The sequence below is a fragment of the Crinia signifera genome, chromosome 12 (genome assembly GCF_055691185.1).
Source record: "Crinia signifera chromosome 12, ASM5569118v1, whole genome shotgun sequence".
NCBI lineage: Eukaryota > Metazoa > Chordata > Amphibia > Anura > Myobatrachidae > Crinia > Crinia signifera.
The window spans coordinates 38,701,253-38,720,107 of record NC_139228.1 but is presented as its reverse complement, the minus strand read 5'-3'; the positions used below and the strand labels follow the sequence as shown (position 1 = coordinate 38,720,107).

General features: G+C 43.6%; 1 protein-coding gene across 2 annotated transcripts in view; it reads left to right on the top strand.

The window, feature by feature from the left end:
• The window catches only part of STARD9 (StAR related lipid transfer domain containing 9), a 151,962-nt gene that overhangs the window by 88,606 nt on the left and 44,501 nt on the right, over positions 1–18,855 (top strand). For both annotated transcript variants that reach the window (XM_083167246.1, XM_083167245.1), the window contains exons 10-19: positions 533–600; positions 682–779; positions 2,440–2,640; positions 3,587–3,684; positions 5,065–5,142; positions 6,017–6,100; positions 9,063–9,242; positions 11,820–11,862; positions 15,112–15,249; positions 17,462–17,544. In XM_083167246.1, the coding sequence (XP_083023372.1) occupies positions 533–600; positions 682–779; positions 2,440–2,640; positions 3,587–3,684; positions 5,065–5,142; positions 6,017–6,100; positions 9,063–9,242; positions 11,820–11,862; positions 15,112–15,249; positions 17,462–17,544 (1,071 nt within the window). The remainder of the gene's footprint in view (positions 1–532; positions 601–681; positions 780–2,439; positions 2,641–3,586; positions 3,685–5,064; positions 5,143–6,016; positions 6,101–9,062; positions 9,243–11,819; positions 11,863–15,111; positions 15,250–17,461; positions 17,545–18,855) is intronic.

Below are 18,855 nucleotides of genomic sequence, written 5' to 3'. Positions count from 1 at the left end.
CCTGTTATTTTAATTCCCAGGCTAGTTCTGCAGAACAGCCAAAACTCACCTAAAATCAGTGAAATACATACACGTAAAGGTCTCTTTAAACCCCTCTGTATTGGACCAATATCAACCCCATAAGTAGGTACCAAACTTGACCTGTGTGTGTTTTTCCCCTTGGATACAAAACTCACCTGGGTACATGTATAGGCATTCATGTATAGGTATCTTTACTCAAAGCAACCTTTCCAGTCTGAGTTCATATCCTCAGAGGTAAACTAGGAAATGCCCACCAGATCCACTTTATTTAATTGTAAATGTATCAAAAAAGTCCAGTTCACAAATTAAAATATCCACAACGATAAAAACCAGTAAGAACAATAAAAATAGTCCCCAAGGAGAACCCCAGATATGAATAGTCTCCCCAACAAACCTACTCCCTCTTACCCTGTATGAGTGGAGCACTCGGACCCAGTGAGAGCGAGTAGGTTTGTTGGGGATAACTTTATTGGTGACATGTATGATTAAAAATTATTCCATTCTGACGCAGGCTATGTTAGAAGACAATTTACCATCAGAAATGACCAGCAAAATTAACTTGGTCGACTTGGCGGGCAGGTGAGTATGACTATAATGCATTCTTTCTGCCACGTTTTATCCTTTAGAAGTGGTAGTTTATGTCCATCGTCTTGGTTTTAGTGAAAGAGCTTCTCCAAATTACTGCAAGGACCGCCTGACAGAAGGTTCGAACATCAACAGGTCCTTAGTGACCCTGGGCATCGTCATCTCGGCATTAGGTATGTGTGGATCAGACTAGTACTGCTAATACAGTGACTATTTCCACTTACAGGTGTAGTTCATGTAAGCAACAAGACATTGGTACCCCCGGCACACTGAATAGTTTTAGCAACCAATCTTGAACACTGCATGATAATAGAATTCAGAGATATTGGTTACATATACATGCGCAGGTGTATGGCATGCCCCCAAGCCGCCTCAAGGCTTCTCTGTATATTGGGGGTCCCTAGCGCTATATCTAGGTGCAGGGTGTGGCACCCCAAAAACTATCATAAGCTAGGAGGCCCAGTGCGGCATGCCAGTGAGATACTAAGTGTTAATAATTAGTGATAGGAAGCTGAAGCTATACATAAGGAGAGAGATAAATGAAATGTAATTAAAATAAGAGATAGTGAGGGAAAAGTGTTAAAACTATTCAGTGTGCCGGGGGAACCAATGTCTTGTTACTTACTAACTTACTTACTCTTGTTACTATTAACTCCTCCCTTGCATGCACCTGAAAAGTTTTACTGAACTAATTTGAGCATCTACCACTATCTGTATGTAAGGTGTAGTTCATGACCAGATTATGCTCAGATTATTACCTCGATAGGAATATTCAATTTTAGTAAGTGGGCGAGTCAGCAAATTAGTTGTACATTTAAATATCACCTGTATGTAATTCTTTTATTTGTGTATTCTCAATGTATTTGCCCAAATCATTATGTGATAAGGAGGGAGAGAAGACAGGCATGTTCTATAGAGCGTAGTTGTCAGGGGACAGACAGAAGTGTGTTCATGTGTAGGTTTCATTGACATGGATTTATCATAAAGTGCTAATGATTTGCAGAGCTGGAGCATAAGCTTTACAGCAGCTCATTGATGGATATAATAGTAAATGATCCAATCAGATTTCTATTTGTATAACTTTGACTTGCACCATACAGGACAAGCTGTAAAGGGGTGTACACATGGTGCGATCGTCTTGCTATTTGATCCTGATGCGATTGAATGGAATCGCAAGGCAACACATTTGATTTGGACTGTGTAGTACAGATCTGTATTGTATAGTCTTGTCTGCGCAGTCTATTGTTCTATTCGATCTTGATGCTGTTGCGTAAGATTTTCGATAGATTTAAATTTGATTTGATTTTGCTTATACAGGTTGGGTCTCCTTTATCCGTGTATTCCAAAAACCGAAATATTCAGGGTTTTTAAGAATATTTAGGTTCTTTTGGGAGGGGTCCCCCCTCCTCTTCTTATCAAACATCCCTCATCCCCCGATGTCCACGGCGGCCTTCGGAATCCTCTTCAGTGGCATCTCCAGTCCCAGGGGTGCATTGCACTTGCGCAATGCACCCCTGGGACTGGAGATGCCACTGAAGGCCGCCTGGACATCGGGGGAACATCAGGGCACCACTAGGGGACCAGGTAAGTATGGAGAAAGAAAATTCCAAAATCCTCGTGGTCACAAGCATTTCGGATAAGGGATATTCAACCTGTATAAGCAAAATCAAATAGAAAAATAGACCAAATCGAACCGTGTACGGGGCATAAGTTTTAGCGTTTGATGCCATCTTAAACCCGTCTAGTGAATCTCATATCTTCTAATTATGATATAAAGAGAACACATGAATTGTGTCTGCAACACTAACATATTTATTTTCTTTCTAAATCTAGCACAGAGTTCCCAAATGTCCAGTAGTTGCCAGAGTATCAATAGCATTGCCAGCGATGGGGACAGTGGCGTCCCAGGCAGCCCCTCTGGAAGCAGTGTGAGCGGATCTAAGCGTCACCCGTATGTGCCCTACAGAGACTCCATTCTGACCTGGCTATTAAAGGACAGTCTTGGAGGCAACTCAAAAACCATAATGATTGCAAGTAAGGTTTCTATATTGCTACTGCTTCAATCAAATTTTCCTCCCCCCAACTAAATCAGAGAAGTAATTTTCTTATTATTGTGTAAAGCTGAATGGCAAACTCGTTCTAGTTTGGAATAAGTAATAAAGAACGAGCTAAAGGGGTGTCATCATTTCAATGGCCAAATTTTTAAATTGCAGTGTGTATAGGGATGCACCCAACCACCAAGTATTGGCAAAACAAGTGAAAGATCCATCCAAGTTTAAATGATATCCAATCGGATACCAACCAAAATCACGTGTGTGTGTGTGTGTGTGTGTGTGTGTGTGTGTGTGTGTGATTGTCTGCCATATGCATTCATAGAGTAGTATGGGGTCCTGCCATTCATCTTGATCACTAGACAGCTGCCCTGTCCATTGCTCCACCAAGAAGTGTGTGGCCACACTGAATACCACCCCAAATCACAAGCTATTTAGTCAGCCTTAGACCTGATAAATGGTCACTTTTATAGGTGATATTGCATATTGTGCTCCGTCTACTTGCCTATATTAGTATTTTGGACTATTCATTTGCCGGATCACTGGCTATTGTGGTCCGCATTTCAGGGTTGTTGTTTTTGTTATCTTCCTCTGTCTTTCTCATCTCTGTGTCTTCAGCCTGTCCCTGTCTGTCTCTCTCATCCCTGTTATCCTTACCTGTCTTCCCTTGTCTGTCTGTCTCGTTCTCTCTTATCACCATCCCTCTTGCCCCATCTGTCTACCTCCTCTGCCTCCTTTTTGTTTTTCATTTGGATGCATGGTTACCATTAATGAATTTAGTCATAAGAACATATTTATAGAACGGAAACCCAAAGTTCTGTAAGAGGTGTCTGGCGAGAATTCTTTCCCTTCCCAGTGAGAGCTGTGGAGGAATAATCGCTCCCATCTGCATTATGGCCCATTCACGCTGCTTTCCTTCGCTTTTCCAGCTGTTTCTCCTGCAAGCAGCAGCTACAACGAGACCATGAGCACTTTACGGTACGCCTCAAATGCCAAGAACATCATCAATAAGCCCAGAGTGAATGAGGTACATATTATGATTCCAAATGTTCAGCAATAAAATGAAGCAGCTTCGGTTATAAATGTACTCTTTTTTTAATCTCTATTTTAAGATCCCTCGATCACTGTGTCACTAGACAATGGTGAAATATATTGTAATACAGATGCTTATGTGCCTATTACAGAAGGCAACCAATGGCTGCGGAATGTGGTGATTGTGTTTGAGGGTTCGGATCATTTGGTCTACAGCGTGATGGTTGACCAGCATTAGGTCGACGTGGGTTTAGGTCAACAGGTCATTAGGTCGACAGTGTCTAGGTCGACAGTCAAAAGGTCGACATTGGGTTTTTCACTGTTTTTTTACCTGAATTTCGACACAGTCGACGTGGACACAGTTTCAAGTGCACCGCATCCCCTTGCTTTGCTCACGATGCTTCGGGCACGGTGACTCGCTACGCTCGGCACACTATTTTATTCTCCCACCACGCCGTAGTGGATGGTAGGGCATGAAATACCGCCTGTCGGGACATGTCGGCTCAAAAAAAGAGTGAAAAACCCCATGTCGACCTTTTGACTGTCGAACTAATAATGCTTGTGTTGACCTAATGATCTGTCGACCTTGGCCCATGTCGACCCATCCACATGTTGACCTAGTGGTGTCGACCCAATGCTTGTCGACCATCATGCTGTAGACCACATGACTGTATCCCGTGTTTGATACAATGTAATGGTGCATGAAAGGTAGGAAGTCAAACATAAAATAAACAATATAGCAAACACCAGTGAAAACAATAATAAATAAGTAAATAAATCACACATCATTTTACATATTTGCAGAACATAAAAAAAAAAAAAAATAGAGACATCGGGGTAATTCAGACCTGTTGGCTGCTGATCAAATTAAAAGAATACAGTGATCAGGTAGTCGCTGCCCGATATTGTGAATTCTCGCCTTGCAAATTAATCTGTGCGCTGTGCAAATGGATGTGTATGTCTAGCGTAGAATTCGCAGCTGTGCAAAATCAATTGTTACAAGCTCACCGTCTAATCTTGGTGGCTGAGCGATATAATGTCATCTGAAGGTCCTCGGAGAGAGTAGGTTGGGAGATCATTAATTAGCATTATGACTTATGTACAGTAGTGTTTATAGTGTATATTAGAGATAATCTTTGTGAGTTAATGGTAATATTAGCTCAAACAATCATCTAAATGTAACACTTCCTAAACTTGCTAAGAAGTATATGTTATGAGACCTTGCTAGAACTGGGCTATGGTTGTTGTTGATATTTAGCATGTCTGTGACCTACCAATGCAATATCTGTTTTTCTATGTGCAATAAAATTACACAAAATCCTATTCATCAACAGGTTGATGTGGGTGAGACTTATTTCCCAATTCTATTTTACAGGATGCTAATGTAAAACTAATCCGAGAGCTAAGGGAAGAAATTAACAGATTGAAAGCCATGTTAAGGAACTTTGAAATGGTAAATTACAATGCCTGTTGTTAAATCTTTGTGTGCTTTTTCCCATGCCTTCTGTTAGCAATGGCTGGTCCTCTTACTCAGTGCATATCAGGTACACAAAGATATATCTCCAGATCACTCTATCTGCAGATATATCTCTAGATGAATCATGCAGTGTGTTCTGCATGCAAGCTGCCCAATCAGTTGTGACTGATGTCACAACTGGGCGGGTGTTTACATGTGGCCACCAAGTTGCGCTATCTGTCACTGACAGCTTGTGCGACAGGTGTATGGGCCAGCGGATCACCCGTACACACAGAACAATGCATTGGCTATGCTACACCGCTGAAGAGATATGTCTGTCATTTAAGTGCCTGCCCAGTTGTGATGTCAGTCACGACTGATCTGGTAGCGTTCATTATGTCTGCAGATATATCTTTAGGTGTGGAGCCAGACTTAGATGAGCAATATAAGGCTGCCCATACAAATTTGACCAGCATATTTTCATCGGGCTGAGAAATCGGGTGAAAGTGGCCAAAACGCAGGTGTTTGACATCTGATCCAATCCGATGCGAGGTCCCATGCACATCGGCTTGGAGATTGGACCTGCTTGTACATCTGACAGACTTGGATAGCTTCCCGACAGTGGGGAATGGGATCACATGCGATATATCGTATGCAAAGAAACTGCATGCACGTCCCAGAAGTGTATGGGGTCGTTTGTCCTGGAAAAACAGTGGAGCAAAGTCTAGAAAAAACCTGATGTCTACATATTAACTTACCTTGATTGGTGTCAGCTGTTGGCAGATTTGTTAATAAAAAAAACAAAAAAAACAAATATGTACTTGTGGCTTATAATGCACATATTTCATGGTTAATGTCCATTTTTGTTTAGTCTATGCAGAGAAACAGAAGCCCTTCATTCAGTGAAGAAAGAGATGGGAATCTAACAGAGTTGGTGCTACAGAATGAATTGAAGGTTGGTCCAAATACCCAATTTGTCAATATGCAGATAGAAATCACTGTGTCCTTTATCAATGTTTGAGAGCACTTGGTCAAACTTTTGCCTTGTATTGATGCTTTTGCACGTGGTTCCCTAATGCTGTTCACTTAAAAAGCATTAGAAAAATGATTACAATTATGTTGGTCTTCTTATTTATTTTTCCATTATCATCCTGTATTTTTATGTTATAAATACTCAATAAGAAGTATCTACATTTGGAGGAAAAATTTATATTTGTAGTGCCCATGTGCATGTAGCAAAGGTTATACAACTGGCATGTACGATCTTATGCTTGTGCCATGTGACGGAGGCTTTGGCTTTAGGCTGCCCAGCTGGTGCTGTAGCACAATGTACATAAAGTAATGGTTCCATCAGTAAGTTACATTGGCACAGCCATCTGGCAGTCACCTTATGAACTTTACCTCCCACAGTACATTGGGACGGGTGATGGCTAACAAGCATGGAATGCATTAGGCCTTAATTTTAGGCAGCGATTCCATAATAATTCCTCTTTTGTAGCTGGCAATGCAAGGGGGTAGACTACTGCGCGTGCGTAGGTGGCCTAGTGGTCATTTCCCAGACATTTTTCTAGTATCCAGGACAATGGACTCCTCTTAATTTTCTTGTTTATTTGTTCAGTGCTTCTGAAGCATTGAAGATCAATTGGTGCATGGTGTGCAGTGTCGGCCATCCTGGATGCCGGAGCCCATGTACACTATGGAGGCATGACTTTATTTTAATCTTAGGGGCTCCTTAGCTGTTATTGGTCGCTTACAGACCTCTGCTCTCTCCATTCTCTCTAGGTGGCTTATAATTAGGTCAGATTGCGGTAAGAATAGTGGATATGGGCTGTATGGGGGTGAGGTCTCCAGGGCTTCCACTGTGATCCAGTCCACCTGCTGGAAGAATGGATGGTGTCATATGTTGCCGTTGACTCAGAGTCGTCTCGCAGGATCTTTTTGGATGGGCTTTTTAATGATGTCTTTCACTGCAGTGCTAAGTCCATGAAGTCTTGTAAGATGGTATTCAAGACTTCCAGAGATCATTTGGATCATTATGACACCAAATGAGAACCAGTCAACACTGGCACTGTCTGTTTTGTTAGCACGCATCTCGGGAGCAGTGTAAGCACGTGTTGCACTCTGGTTTCCAAGTATGTTCTCAAGTATGAGACTGAAGTTGGCGATCTTTGGCCCGATCCAGCCGACAGGATGTTCTCTGACTTGAAGTAATGATGGATTATGCCCTTGGAATGGTAGAACTGTATTCCACATATAAGCTCTGCCAAGTAAAACCTGGCACTAGGTATGGTATATCAGCCTTTTCTCTTCAGGAGCTGATTAAAATCTCCTCCACTTGCTTACTGCATTCCATGTAGCAGATGCTCCTTGGTCCCTAGAGTAAAGTGGCCATGGATAAGGAAGGTGCTTCCTTGTGCCAGTTCCAACACTCTCCTTTCCACAAATGCTAGTTCTTCTTTGCCCCTAGCTAGCAGAAGTCTCTTCTTTATGACTTCACAGCCACCATCAGATGGATAGACAAATCTGCTGCCAGCAGGACCTTACCATGATGATGTAGTACTGGTAGTTTCCCTTCTCTCTACATCTGCTTGATGTTATTCTGTCTTCATCCTTTTATGTCCAATCTGGATGTGAACCGCATACATCTTTTCTTCCTTCCTGTATGCAGACCTTCAGCTTTTCTTCATCAAAGGAGTCAGAAGAGATCCAAATCTTGCAATCTTGTATGTTCTTACTCTTTGTCTTCAATTGGGGATGAAAACTTCCTGCATTTATTTTCTCCACCTTGTTTGGGACCTTCACCTGTTGCTCCTCAGAGGAATCAGAAATGAAAGTCCTCTTCCTGCCTAGACTGGCCTTGTTCTTCTCATTTTCTGCACCCAATTATAGCTGCCTCCTACTTTTCCTCTCCTCCTACATAGAGCTCTTTTCCTCTTCTGAACTGGAGGAAATCTTCCTCCTCCTTTTCCTTTCCTTCTTTACTACTAAATTCGCCACTTGTGGAAACGAGCCATCTTTCCAATATTGCCTTCTTCATCGCTGCTTCAAACTGTTGTAACCAACCTGGTTGTCCTGGTAGTGGATGCATCTTTCAAAAGTGGTGCTAGTTCCACAATGGAAATGATGATGATGATGATGATGATGATGATGATGATGATGATGATGATGATGATGATGATGATGATGATGATAAAGTTTACTAAGAAGACTCCTTGTAGCAAGCAAATTATGTTGTTTAATGTTACATTTCCTTTTTTGAATGATTCCGACTAAACATGATCCCCTCAGAGTAGAGCTCATCATATGTCCCCTGTTCCTTTCACATACATATTGTGCTTGTTACATAGGGCTAGGATCTTGTGGTATTGCACAATAGACAGCAAGATCAATTTCCACCTTGGCTGCTCTGATGGTCACATTGTAATGGCTATGCAATCTTTCAGTCTGTGCAACTTGGACCACATGGGTTCTCTCAAAGCATTTGGAAGATGACTGAAGTCTGATAGCTTCATCTAGTGTGTATGCTCAACATATGCTCTCCCGAACACAGCTGACAACCTCCTTTCTGTCTAAAGAGTTCATGTAAGAGAGTTCCTCCTTATCAACAGCTGCAGCATGGCTCCCGCTCCAACAAACACCCCCCCCCCCCCACTGGCACCGGCACATGCCGATGCCGGGTCCCTGCCAATAGTAGCGTCATAAGGGATTGTGTAATGTGTATAGGCTTTCGACAAAGTGCCAGAGATATCGTCACATGTTTGGCCAACAATAGATTTTACAATCTGAATATTCCTCAGTTTTAAATGACTGGTTATAAATAAAGAATTGTCAGATGACTATCTGGTACTTGGCACAAGATATTGCCTCCTGCAGTTCTGAGATTTTATTTTATTTTTATTGTTTTTCTACAATTACAGATTGAGCAGCTCACCAAAGATTGGACAGACAAGTGGACGGATAAAGCAGCCCTTGTGGAACAATACAATGTGGACATCAACAAGGGGAAAACCGGAGTGACGATAGACTCCAGCTTGCCCCACCTCATTGCCATGGACGATGACATACTAAGCACTGGAGTGGTGATATATCACCTTAAGGTGTGTGTATATCTTTTGGTACATATTTGCCACATTTTTACATGTGCTTTACTGAACCTTTTATTGCAACACATGCTGAGTGCTGAATTTCTCCTTATAGTACAGTATGTATGATCGTACTGGGCTTACAGTTCCTCTGCTGCCTATGTTATGAGATGGTCATTATTCATTGTGTAAAGTAGGATTATCATATATAAGGCCGAAACCTGGCAATATAACCATGTGAAGAAATAATCCTGTCTCTCCGTGTAATAAAACCAGGGTCGTTGTCATTAGGATGCATTTAGTGATGTGAGGTTTCTGGCTCCAGCTTCCTGCGGTACTGATGCAGGAGCGCAGTGATGTCAGAAGAACAAACAAACAAAACTCCTCCTCAAACTTTATTCTACCTTATGCCTACAGTAGGAGAGCATAGGAGAGGTGAATGGCAGGATGCCAGAATGTACCTATTGCTCATTGTCCTCAAGTCAAGGAACTTGTGGGGGGTCTAATTGGGAAGATGGTGGGGGGTAGGGGGTGTGGGGCATAGTATCTCTGCACAATAACCTTCTTCATCTGTCAGTGTATGAGGGAGCATTTATACCGGTGAGCTCTCAACCAAAATAGTACTGTCACAATTTACCCCCCAGTGTAACAGACATGTATGTCAGGAAGCAGCCTATGCAGTCCGCCTGTTCATTCTGCTATTTCATCCATAGGCAGATTCTCATTATGACATTCTTCAGCAGTGTACACCTAAATAATCTACTTTATGGCTCCATGGTTATTTGCAGTGCTACGTGCAGTGAGCCTATAGCAGGGACTATTCTCAAGTAAGATTAAGCAATACCATTATCTTGTATCCCAAAAATACAATTCTATGTACCATGCAGTTGCATACTTCCAATGAAACCAGCGCTTTCTGCTTTTAAAAAATCCAGGTGATTAATGTTTCCTGCTGTACACAAATACTGTGTACTGCCTGTTCAGTCGCTACATGCTACTACTTGTAATCTCATTCTATGATAATAGTCCCTAGGGGGTAAATGTATGAAGCTTGGAGAAGTGGTATTAATCCCCATGAAGAATGTTCTGTGCAAGGTGATGATGCTCCAGCCAATCAGCTCCTAGCTGTCAATTTACATATTGGAGCTGATTGGCTGGTGTACTATCACTTTGCACATAATGGGGCAGATGTATTATAGAGGCGCTTATTGCGTCGCTATAATACTTCCTGATTCGCCTCATTAGCGAGAGTTCCTTGATAGGGCTTTTTTGGGGAGGGAGAGTGCTCTGCAAATCCTGCAGTGGATGGATGGTTGATGCAATTAAGTTCTCTTGACAAGTTTCCCTGCTAGCAGCAATTCGCTGATCCATGCGGTTTTCGCCGATGCTGGTTTTTTTGCCCAGGCAAAAAAATCAGCACTGGGATTGAATAGGGTGAGTTGAATTCACCCAAAAATCCAACCCATCAAAATGAAGGAACAACATAATAATGTCAGTGCCTGCTTCTGGGCATACCTGAACGGAGCAACACTTCAGTTGCTCTGTTGGGCGCCATCTAGTGGCTTGAATTAACCACATAGAGGTGAGGAACAGCATTAACCTTTTATTATACAGGATTTTACATATTTTGCTTTGACCAGTAAAGACCTAATTTTATTTTCTTCCTCTTTCTGTGTCTATAAGTCTGTCTGCATTCTCCATCTGTCTCTTTCGGCATGTGTGGCTTACGTTGTCTCACTCACTGTCTGTGTCTTGCTAGCTCTATCTCTCTCTCTCTTTATCTGTTTGTATTTGATCAACCGGCTCTCTAAATCTGTCTGTCTAGCTATTTCTGTCTGCCTTCCTGTCTGGCTCCTTCTCTCTGCCTGTTGGCTCTTTCTGTCTACCAATCTCTCTGCCTTTCTCTCTCTCTCTCTCTCTCTCTCTCTCTCTCTCTCCTTGCCTAGCTCTCTGTGTTGCTCTCTAGCTTACTGTCTGTCTGACTCGCTGTCTCTTGTTTTGTCTAGCTAACTTTCTGAGTCCCTCTCTGTCTTGCTCTCTCTTTCTCTATCTCTCTCACTCTCTGTCTGTCTGGATTCCTCTCTCTGCCTGTGTATCTGCCTGCATCTCAATTGTTGTCTTTGTCTCCATCTCCCTCTCTTTGTCTTTCTGCCCATCTCCCTCTGTGTGATTGTAGCTCTGTGTCTGTTTTGCTTGCGCTCGCTCTCTCTCCGCACACACACACACACACACACACACTCTCTCTCTCTCTCTCTCCTCACACACACACACTCTCTCTCTCTCTCTCCTCACACACACACACTCTCTCCTCTCTCTATCTCTCTCTCCTCACTCTCTCCTCTCCCCTTATCTTGCAGATGCCGCTTTTCTGGTAATTTCTGATTCGCATTAATTAGCCCCTGATATCTTGCTATCCCTGAGAAGGTAGAACATTTGCTTTTGTTTCACATTGTGTGTGTTTGTGTTCACACAAAGGCTCCAATGCACTTGCTGTGTTGTGCTCACTGAGGTGTCTGTATTTGATCCCCAAATCTGTCAGCTAATCTCATGCTTTTACTGACGGCATCATTTTTCTGTTCCATGATTGACTAGGAAGGAGCGACGAACATCGGTAACAGAGGCGATCATGATATAGGTAAGATGCAAGCTGTTTATCATATTACACATTACAGAATGAATTACTAGGACACATCCAAGATACTGTATCAGCCTGTTAGGTCACCTGCATCGTATTGGGGACATAGACACTAAATAGGCTTAGATCTGTTCATGTAAAAATATATATACACAGTAGACCAGATTAGTGCACACTTTGTCTTAGCGGAATGAGCTTTATTTATGGAATTAATTTGTGTTTATGAACTTCTAATAATTTTATGAACTTCTAATAAGTACTCATTCATTTCATTTTGTCTTGGAAGCAATAATAGGTTATATGAAAAACTCCAACATACTGCTGAATGTATAACACCTCATTGTTAGAATTGAGCAATTTAATGTGAAAAAAGCAGAAATGATGATAATTTAGCATTCTACTGATTCCATATTTATTATTAACAGTTACTGGTACTCTTTACCTAGCACGGCGCCCACGATCTTGATCGTGGGCATCGTGAGGTAAAAAATTGCGTCGGTCGCGTCGTATGCGGGCTAAAGATGCCCGGACGCGACGCGATGTCCACGATTTCCCATTGAAAACCATGTTAAACATGGACATCGTGTCGGTCGCGTCGCGGCCGGCCATAAATGTGCACACGATGGCCGCGACGCGATGCCCACGATTTGCCATAGGAATCAATGTTAAAAGGCCCGATGGACACGATTTTCATGTTAAATGGCTGAATGGACCCGATTTTAGCATAGGAAACAATGTTAAATGGGCCTTAGAGCCCAAATACTTACCCTGAACTCTGAAATGGCCACCCCAATTGTTTACGCCACCCCACGATCAACGTCAACCCGAAGCGTGGCGAGCGTCGGCGGTACGCGTCCTCCGACCTTTTCATACCCCCACTATCCACGTCGGCGTGGAGTTGAGAATAGAATAGTGTGGCGAGCGCAGCGAGGCGAGCGCAGCGAGCCCCGCGAGGGGACGCGGATACCTTCACAGTTATACGCGTGGCGACGCGGACACCTGTGAAGCCCGCGAGGGGACGCGTTTACCTGTGAAGGTATCCGCGTCCCCTCGCGGGGCTCGCCACGCTTCGGGCTCGGTGGCTCGCTGCGCTCGCCACACTATTCTATTCTCAACTCCATGCCGACGTGGATAGTGGGGGTATGAAAAGGTCGGAGGACGCGTACCGCCGCCCCTCGCGGGCTCGCTGCGCTCGCCACGCTTCGGGTTGACGTTGATCGTGGGGTGGCGTAAACAATTGGGGGGGCCATTTCAGAGTTCAGGGTAAGTATTTGGGCTCTAAGGCCCATTTAACATTGTTTGCTATGGTAAAATCGGGTCCATTCAGCCATTTAACATGAAAATCGTGTCCATCGGGCCTTTTAACATTGATTCCTATGGCAAATCGTGGGCATCGCGTCGCGGTCATCGTGTGCACATTTATGGCCGGCCGCGACGCGACCGACGCGATTTCCATGTTTAACATGGTTTTCAATGGGAAATCGCGGGCATCGCGCCGGTCGCGTCGCGGCCAGACATAAATGTACCCGCGATGCCCGCCGTGATAGGTAAAGAGTACCCAGTTATTTATATAGCGCACACATATTCTGCAGCTCTGTACAGGGAATACCTGAACATTCACATCAGTCCCGGTCCAGTGGAGCTTACAATCTATATTCCCTACCACATGTACACGCACAGCCACACAGACATTCTAGGCTTAATTTTTTGTTAGGAGCCAAATAACCTACCATTATATTTTGGGGAAATGTGGGGGGAAACTGGAGTACCCGGAGGAAACCCACACAAGTTCGGGGAGAAGTTACATACTCTGCACAGTTAGGGCCATGGTGGGACTTGAACTCAGGGTGCAGGGTGGTGACGCAAGAAGCTGGCGTCCCGTCAACAGGTGGTGCACCAAAAATACCTGGAATTTTGTTTTCTTTCCCCTGACCGTTCCTTGTCGATTCATCTTCATGCATGCACCGCAGGTGAGCGTGACTTCTGGGTTAGCAGTATCGCAAGATCCTGCTTTCCGTGGGCACGCGGGATGCCACGTGCTCTGTTCTGCAAACAGAGGAGACTTAGGCTGTGTGTCTTGAATGGCGTGGTGTAAACTTGCTTTCTCCAACGCGTTGCGTCCCATGTGAGCCATCTTCAGGGATTCATCCCTGTGTGAGGCACCATGGAACGCAAGCCAACGGACCTGAGTTGCACACATGCCCTGGCAGAAGACGATTCGATGAGGGGCGGATGAGGGAAATAAAACCAGATTCCAGGTATTTCTGGTGCAAAACATGAGGTCGGGACGCCTGACTCTTGTGCCACCACCCTGCACCATACTGCAATCCCTGGTTTCTGGTGACTCTAAAGGTGCGTACATACGGGGCAATATGATCGCTGGCAATATATTGCTCAGCAATCATATTGCTCAGTGTCCCGTTTTCATCTGTGACCACAGATGGTCTCTGATGTAAATGAGAAGGGGGCTGAAAATAGGAGCGCGCACCTGGCGATTTATCGCCGGCGCACAGCGACCATATTGCCAGCGATAAGTGTACTGAGCGTACCGTGTGTGTGCAGCTTAACATCCAAGGATCCAGGACTTGGTGCACTGTATTACCCACAGCACTGGACAACCGTGATATTGACTTAGCTAACATTTGCTGGCCCCCTAATTTTGCACTCTTATCACCTCTCCCCTGCTGCCCTCCTCTGCCGGTCCCTCTAGTGCAGAGGTAACCAACTCCAGTCCTGGAGAGCTACCAACAGTTCACGTTTTCTAGATGACCAAGCTTCTGCACAGGTGCACTCTTTACTCACTGACACATTTTAAAAGATCCACAGGTGGAACTAATTACTTCACTTGTGATTCTGTGAGGAGACCTGGAAAACGTGCACTGTTGGTAGCTCTCGAGGACTGGAGGTGGCTACCCCAGCTCTAGTGGCTTTTTGTCCCAACCGAAATCTAGTTAAAACTACTGTCAGTCACCATGGAGAAACTGAGACCGCACTGTGTTCCCTACAAGACTTTAACACGATATGAAAGTCATGGAAACAAGTCATGTCAAAGGTCCTTTGCTCAGGACCACACATGAATGACATTCTGTGGAAAGGGGCGCTGTATACGTTTTTTGTGGTCCTGTCCAGTGTACAGCCCTTCACGTCTCCATATAAATAAAGAGCAGGATACACAGTATAGTACACAATGCCGTACCTGAGTATTTTGCTGACTGAGAACTAGCCGTTGACACGTCTTGATGCTGTCAGTGTTGCAGGGAGAGTGCATTGAGCAGGATCACTGTGTGATTAAGAACAATTGTGGGGTTGTAGAACTGCGATCAGTCCCAGGAGCGCTCTGCACAGTGAACGGCCAGGAAGTTACAGAAGTCTGTCGCCTATCACAAGGTGAGTCAGTTCCTCGCACTTTGTATTTGCTAATTCCTTTCTTCAGGTATTTTTCAGTGCACCGCGAGACCGCTGGCTCCCCCAAGCCACAGCTGGGACTGCCACACCATAGTTACACCGCGGATGCTAAGCAGCAGCTTATCTGGGCTGCCTGGGAATCGAAATGTACTGTTACTATGACCGGAAAGTGCTGCTCAGCAGTCAGAGATTGATGTCATCTGTGAAATCTCATATTTGTGACCTTCTACTTCTGAATGCTCTGCTTTCTTCAGACAGGGGTGAGCAATAAGCGGCCCTCCAGGTGTTGATGAACTACGCATCCCAGGATGCTTTGCATCAGTTTCAACATGGCCAAATAGCAAAACTAAGGCAAGGGATGCTGGGATGTGTAGTTTATCAACAGCTGGAGGGCCGCTTATTGCTCACCCCTTCTTAAGAATCTTTGCATGTCTGAATAAAAATAATGCCAAGAAAAAACAATGTGCCCTTTAAATGGTTTGTTTGGAGGTAAGGACACAGTTTGCTATGCCCCCCCCCTTCCCCCCTACCCTGCAGTGTCTGACTGTGTAGCACAGAGCAGTCATTTGTACAGGCATTCTCTATTAATCTCCTTGTGCGCTCCAGGAATTACTGCCAGTGTAATTGCTGCCTAGTAGAACGTCTGTTGATAAGAAGTGGGAGGGAGATCACAGTTAAGCAGAAAGCTCATCACCGGTTGTATAAAGGGGCGACACCATGGCAGATTTGTATAATACATATGTGAAGTTTTGTAGATGTAAAGGGTTACCAGTGTTTCATGGTTACATTTTTTTCAACATACAAAGAATTAGATTCCTTCCATTGTATTTTCTTTTTTGGAATTGAAGATGACCCCGCAGTTCTTATTGAGTTTAGCTTTTTTTCCCTTAGTAACTAAAACACATCAGTTTGACCATCAGCTACTGTAGCTGAGTTATCCCTACCTAGTTATACATATCTACTTCCTAGCATCAATGCTAGACTGTGGTAGTATGTTAGCAGCTAAAAATAATGTACGCAAACATGTAACTGTCATTTATTAAGTGCCCAACGTGGCCTCCTTGTCATAAATATAATTTAGTTCTATAGTACAGAAATGTAGTAAGTGTATATGCCATAACCTGATAGACGTCCTCACACTTACCTTGTTAAACAGTGTATGAGACCAGTTACCCAGAGGCATATTGAGGACGCATTCATATACGCGTCGGTATTATGGGTTAATTATTGGCCCCGAACACATTCTTTAGCGTTGCCTTAGTGATCCAATCTGTTGTGTCGGTAACATATGTTATCATATCACAATTTGGAACACATCATTAATACATTAAAGCGCAATAGTGGGAACCCTGTAATTGACACCACATTTATACCCCTTTCACATAGTGATTTGGGGCAGAATGTAATGCCACCCGAGTTGGTGGCAGTGCGGTTACACAGAGGAAGGGCCTTTCATACTGTTATGTGAAAGGGTGTACTGAGCTGGGGCGGGATCCAACCCATGTTCCAAAATCTGAAAGCGGTATTAGCCATTACTTAAGTGTTTTGTCAATATTGTTAGTACCTGTAGGTGTTGACCAATTTAGGTTTAATAGGTTGAACATGGAGAAGATTCATGGGATTTACCGAAATTTTATTTTTACTTGCATAAATATTTCTAAAATAAGAAACTGGTATTCTTTTTTTTTTTTGTAATAAAGAATGTTCTAAACTTTACTGTAGATATTAACAGGGTCATTCTGAGTTGCGTGCAAAGACATAAAGAGAAAGGAAGACTGGGTGCACAGATATATCTCTGGACGGATCAGGCAACTTGTTCTCCCGCTCTGGGAGAGAGAAGACAGGCTGGTGCTGCAGCTGCTTCTCTCCCCCACACAGCACTGAGCAGCGTGTGCTGGGCAGGGTAGAGAGGCTGTGCTGCAGCAGCAGCAGCCTGTTCTCCACTCCCAGCTACCTGCAGAGGGGGAGGGGGGTGCGAGGCCTGGGTATAAAGTACCAACTTCTCTCTCCTCCTGACAGCCCTGGCTGAGACCAAACAACCACAGGTTGCATGATCTTCACATTTACCAGTATAGCATTGTGACATCTACCTATGGGACACAAATGCAGAGGCATATTACTTTTTATAAATCCTCTCACGTACAAGCATTTATAAAAATCTAAATTTATATTCAAATCTTCTTTTCTTTCTCAGGAGCTGTCATTGTCTTAGGAAAGTTTCATAGATTCCGATTCAACCACCCAGCAGAGGCCGCTATACTGAGACAAATGCGATCTGTGAGTCTGAGGATTCCTTATTTCTGCATCAGAACTGGTGGCATTTATTGTTGTAGTTTGTCTGTATTAGGACTTGTGAAATGAGATATGTGTACACTAAGACAGATGCAGGGGGTACTGCACCTGCTACTCAATATAATCCTTTAATGTATTGGTAAATATAAGTTACTTGCAGAATGAAGGAGGAGTGTTTATAAAGATGAAAATATGGAAAGACGTATACATGGGAATTTGCATGCGGGACAGAAGTTGGGCCTGTTTTACATTGACACACATCATGGGGTATTTTATTTTGTAAGGTGTTACACTCTAGCAGAAAGAAACATTAGACAATCTGGTCTGTGTTACTGTATTTGCTTTTTGTACATCAAAACAGACCAGCATAAGTTACGTCTTGTACCCAGGTACAAAAGCTTTTTATGGATGTTAGCTAGTGTTAGGTAACCATGGGCTCTAGAAGGACTTTCTCTTTTACAGTGAATGTAGCCTTGAAATGTCTGATTAGACAGTTGTTTAGAAACCGTTCACTGCACGCTTCCATATCTGTGACACTCAACCATAAATCACTACTGACATACTGGTATCATTATATCAAGCAGTTCCGTGCAGCGTGTGCACAACTTGCCTGCAGTTACACAGCATGTATTTACTTTGTATTTTTCGATGATGACACCTTACCTATTCAGATGAGAGGTGCTGTGCTGATCGCGGACTTTCCTTGCGCTCATTAATGGAGTGCGAAGAAAGCTCAATTACTGCAGCATGTTTTTAAGTTTGGGCACCATGCAGCCTTTCTCTCTGTGCATCAGAACATGTTTTTTCCTCTTCCCCGGACATGGTGAACACCAGCAGGTGCCCTATGCTGGTTGGTTGCCATTTTGTACCTTCCAGGTGTGCATTGTACACTGAAGTGCCTTTGTAAAAAAAACCAAGCATTCACACATGACAGGTAATATAGATAGCCTGTCACTCCCATGATCATTACAGGCACATAGGGACTGATTTTGGGTTGGATGGATCTCTGTGTAGGGACACAAATGGTGAGTTTTTGCATTAAGCGTATGCACAGGTGTAAATTTATGGAAGTGTATATCTTCTAACTGAGATGGAACTTGACCTCATTAGTTATTCCATGAAATTTGCTAATTTAGGGCAGGGCAATGCAATGGACCAGCCCTGTGTTCTTGGCCTGTTTCGGTCATGTATCTAAAGCTCTGTGTGATTCGGAATTGCGCGTACAGAATAAAGATGGGGAACCTATAGTAAATCAGGCTTCTGCGGCTGCGTGCAACTACTACAGTCACTTGCATG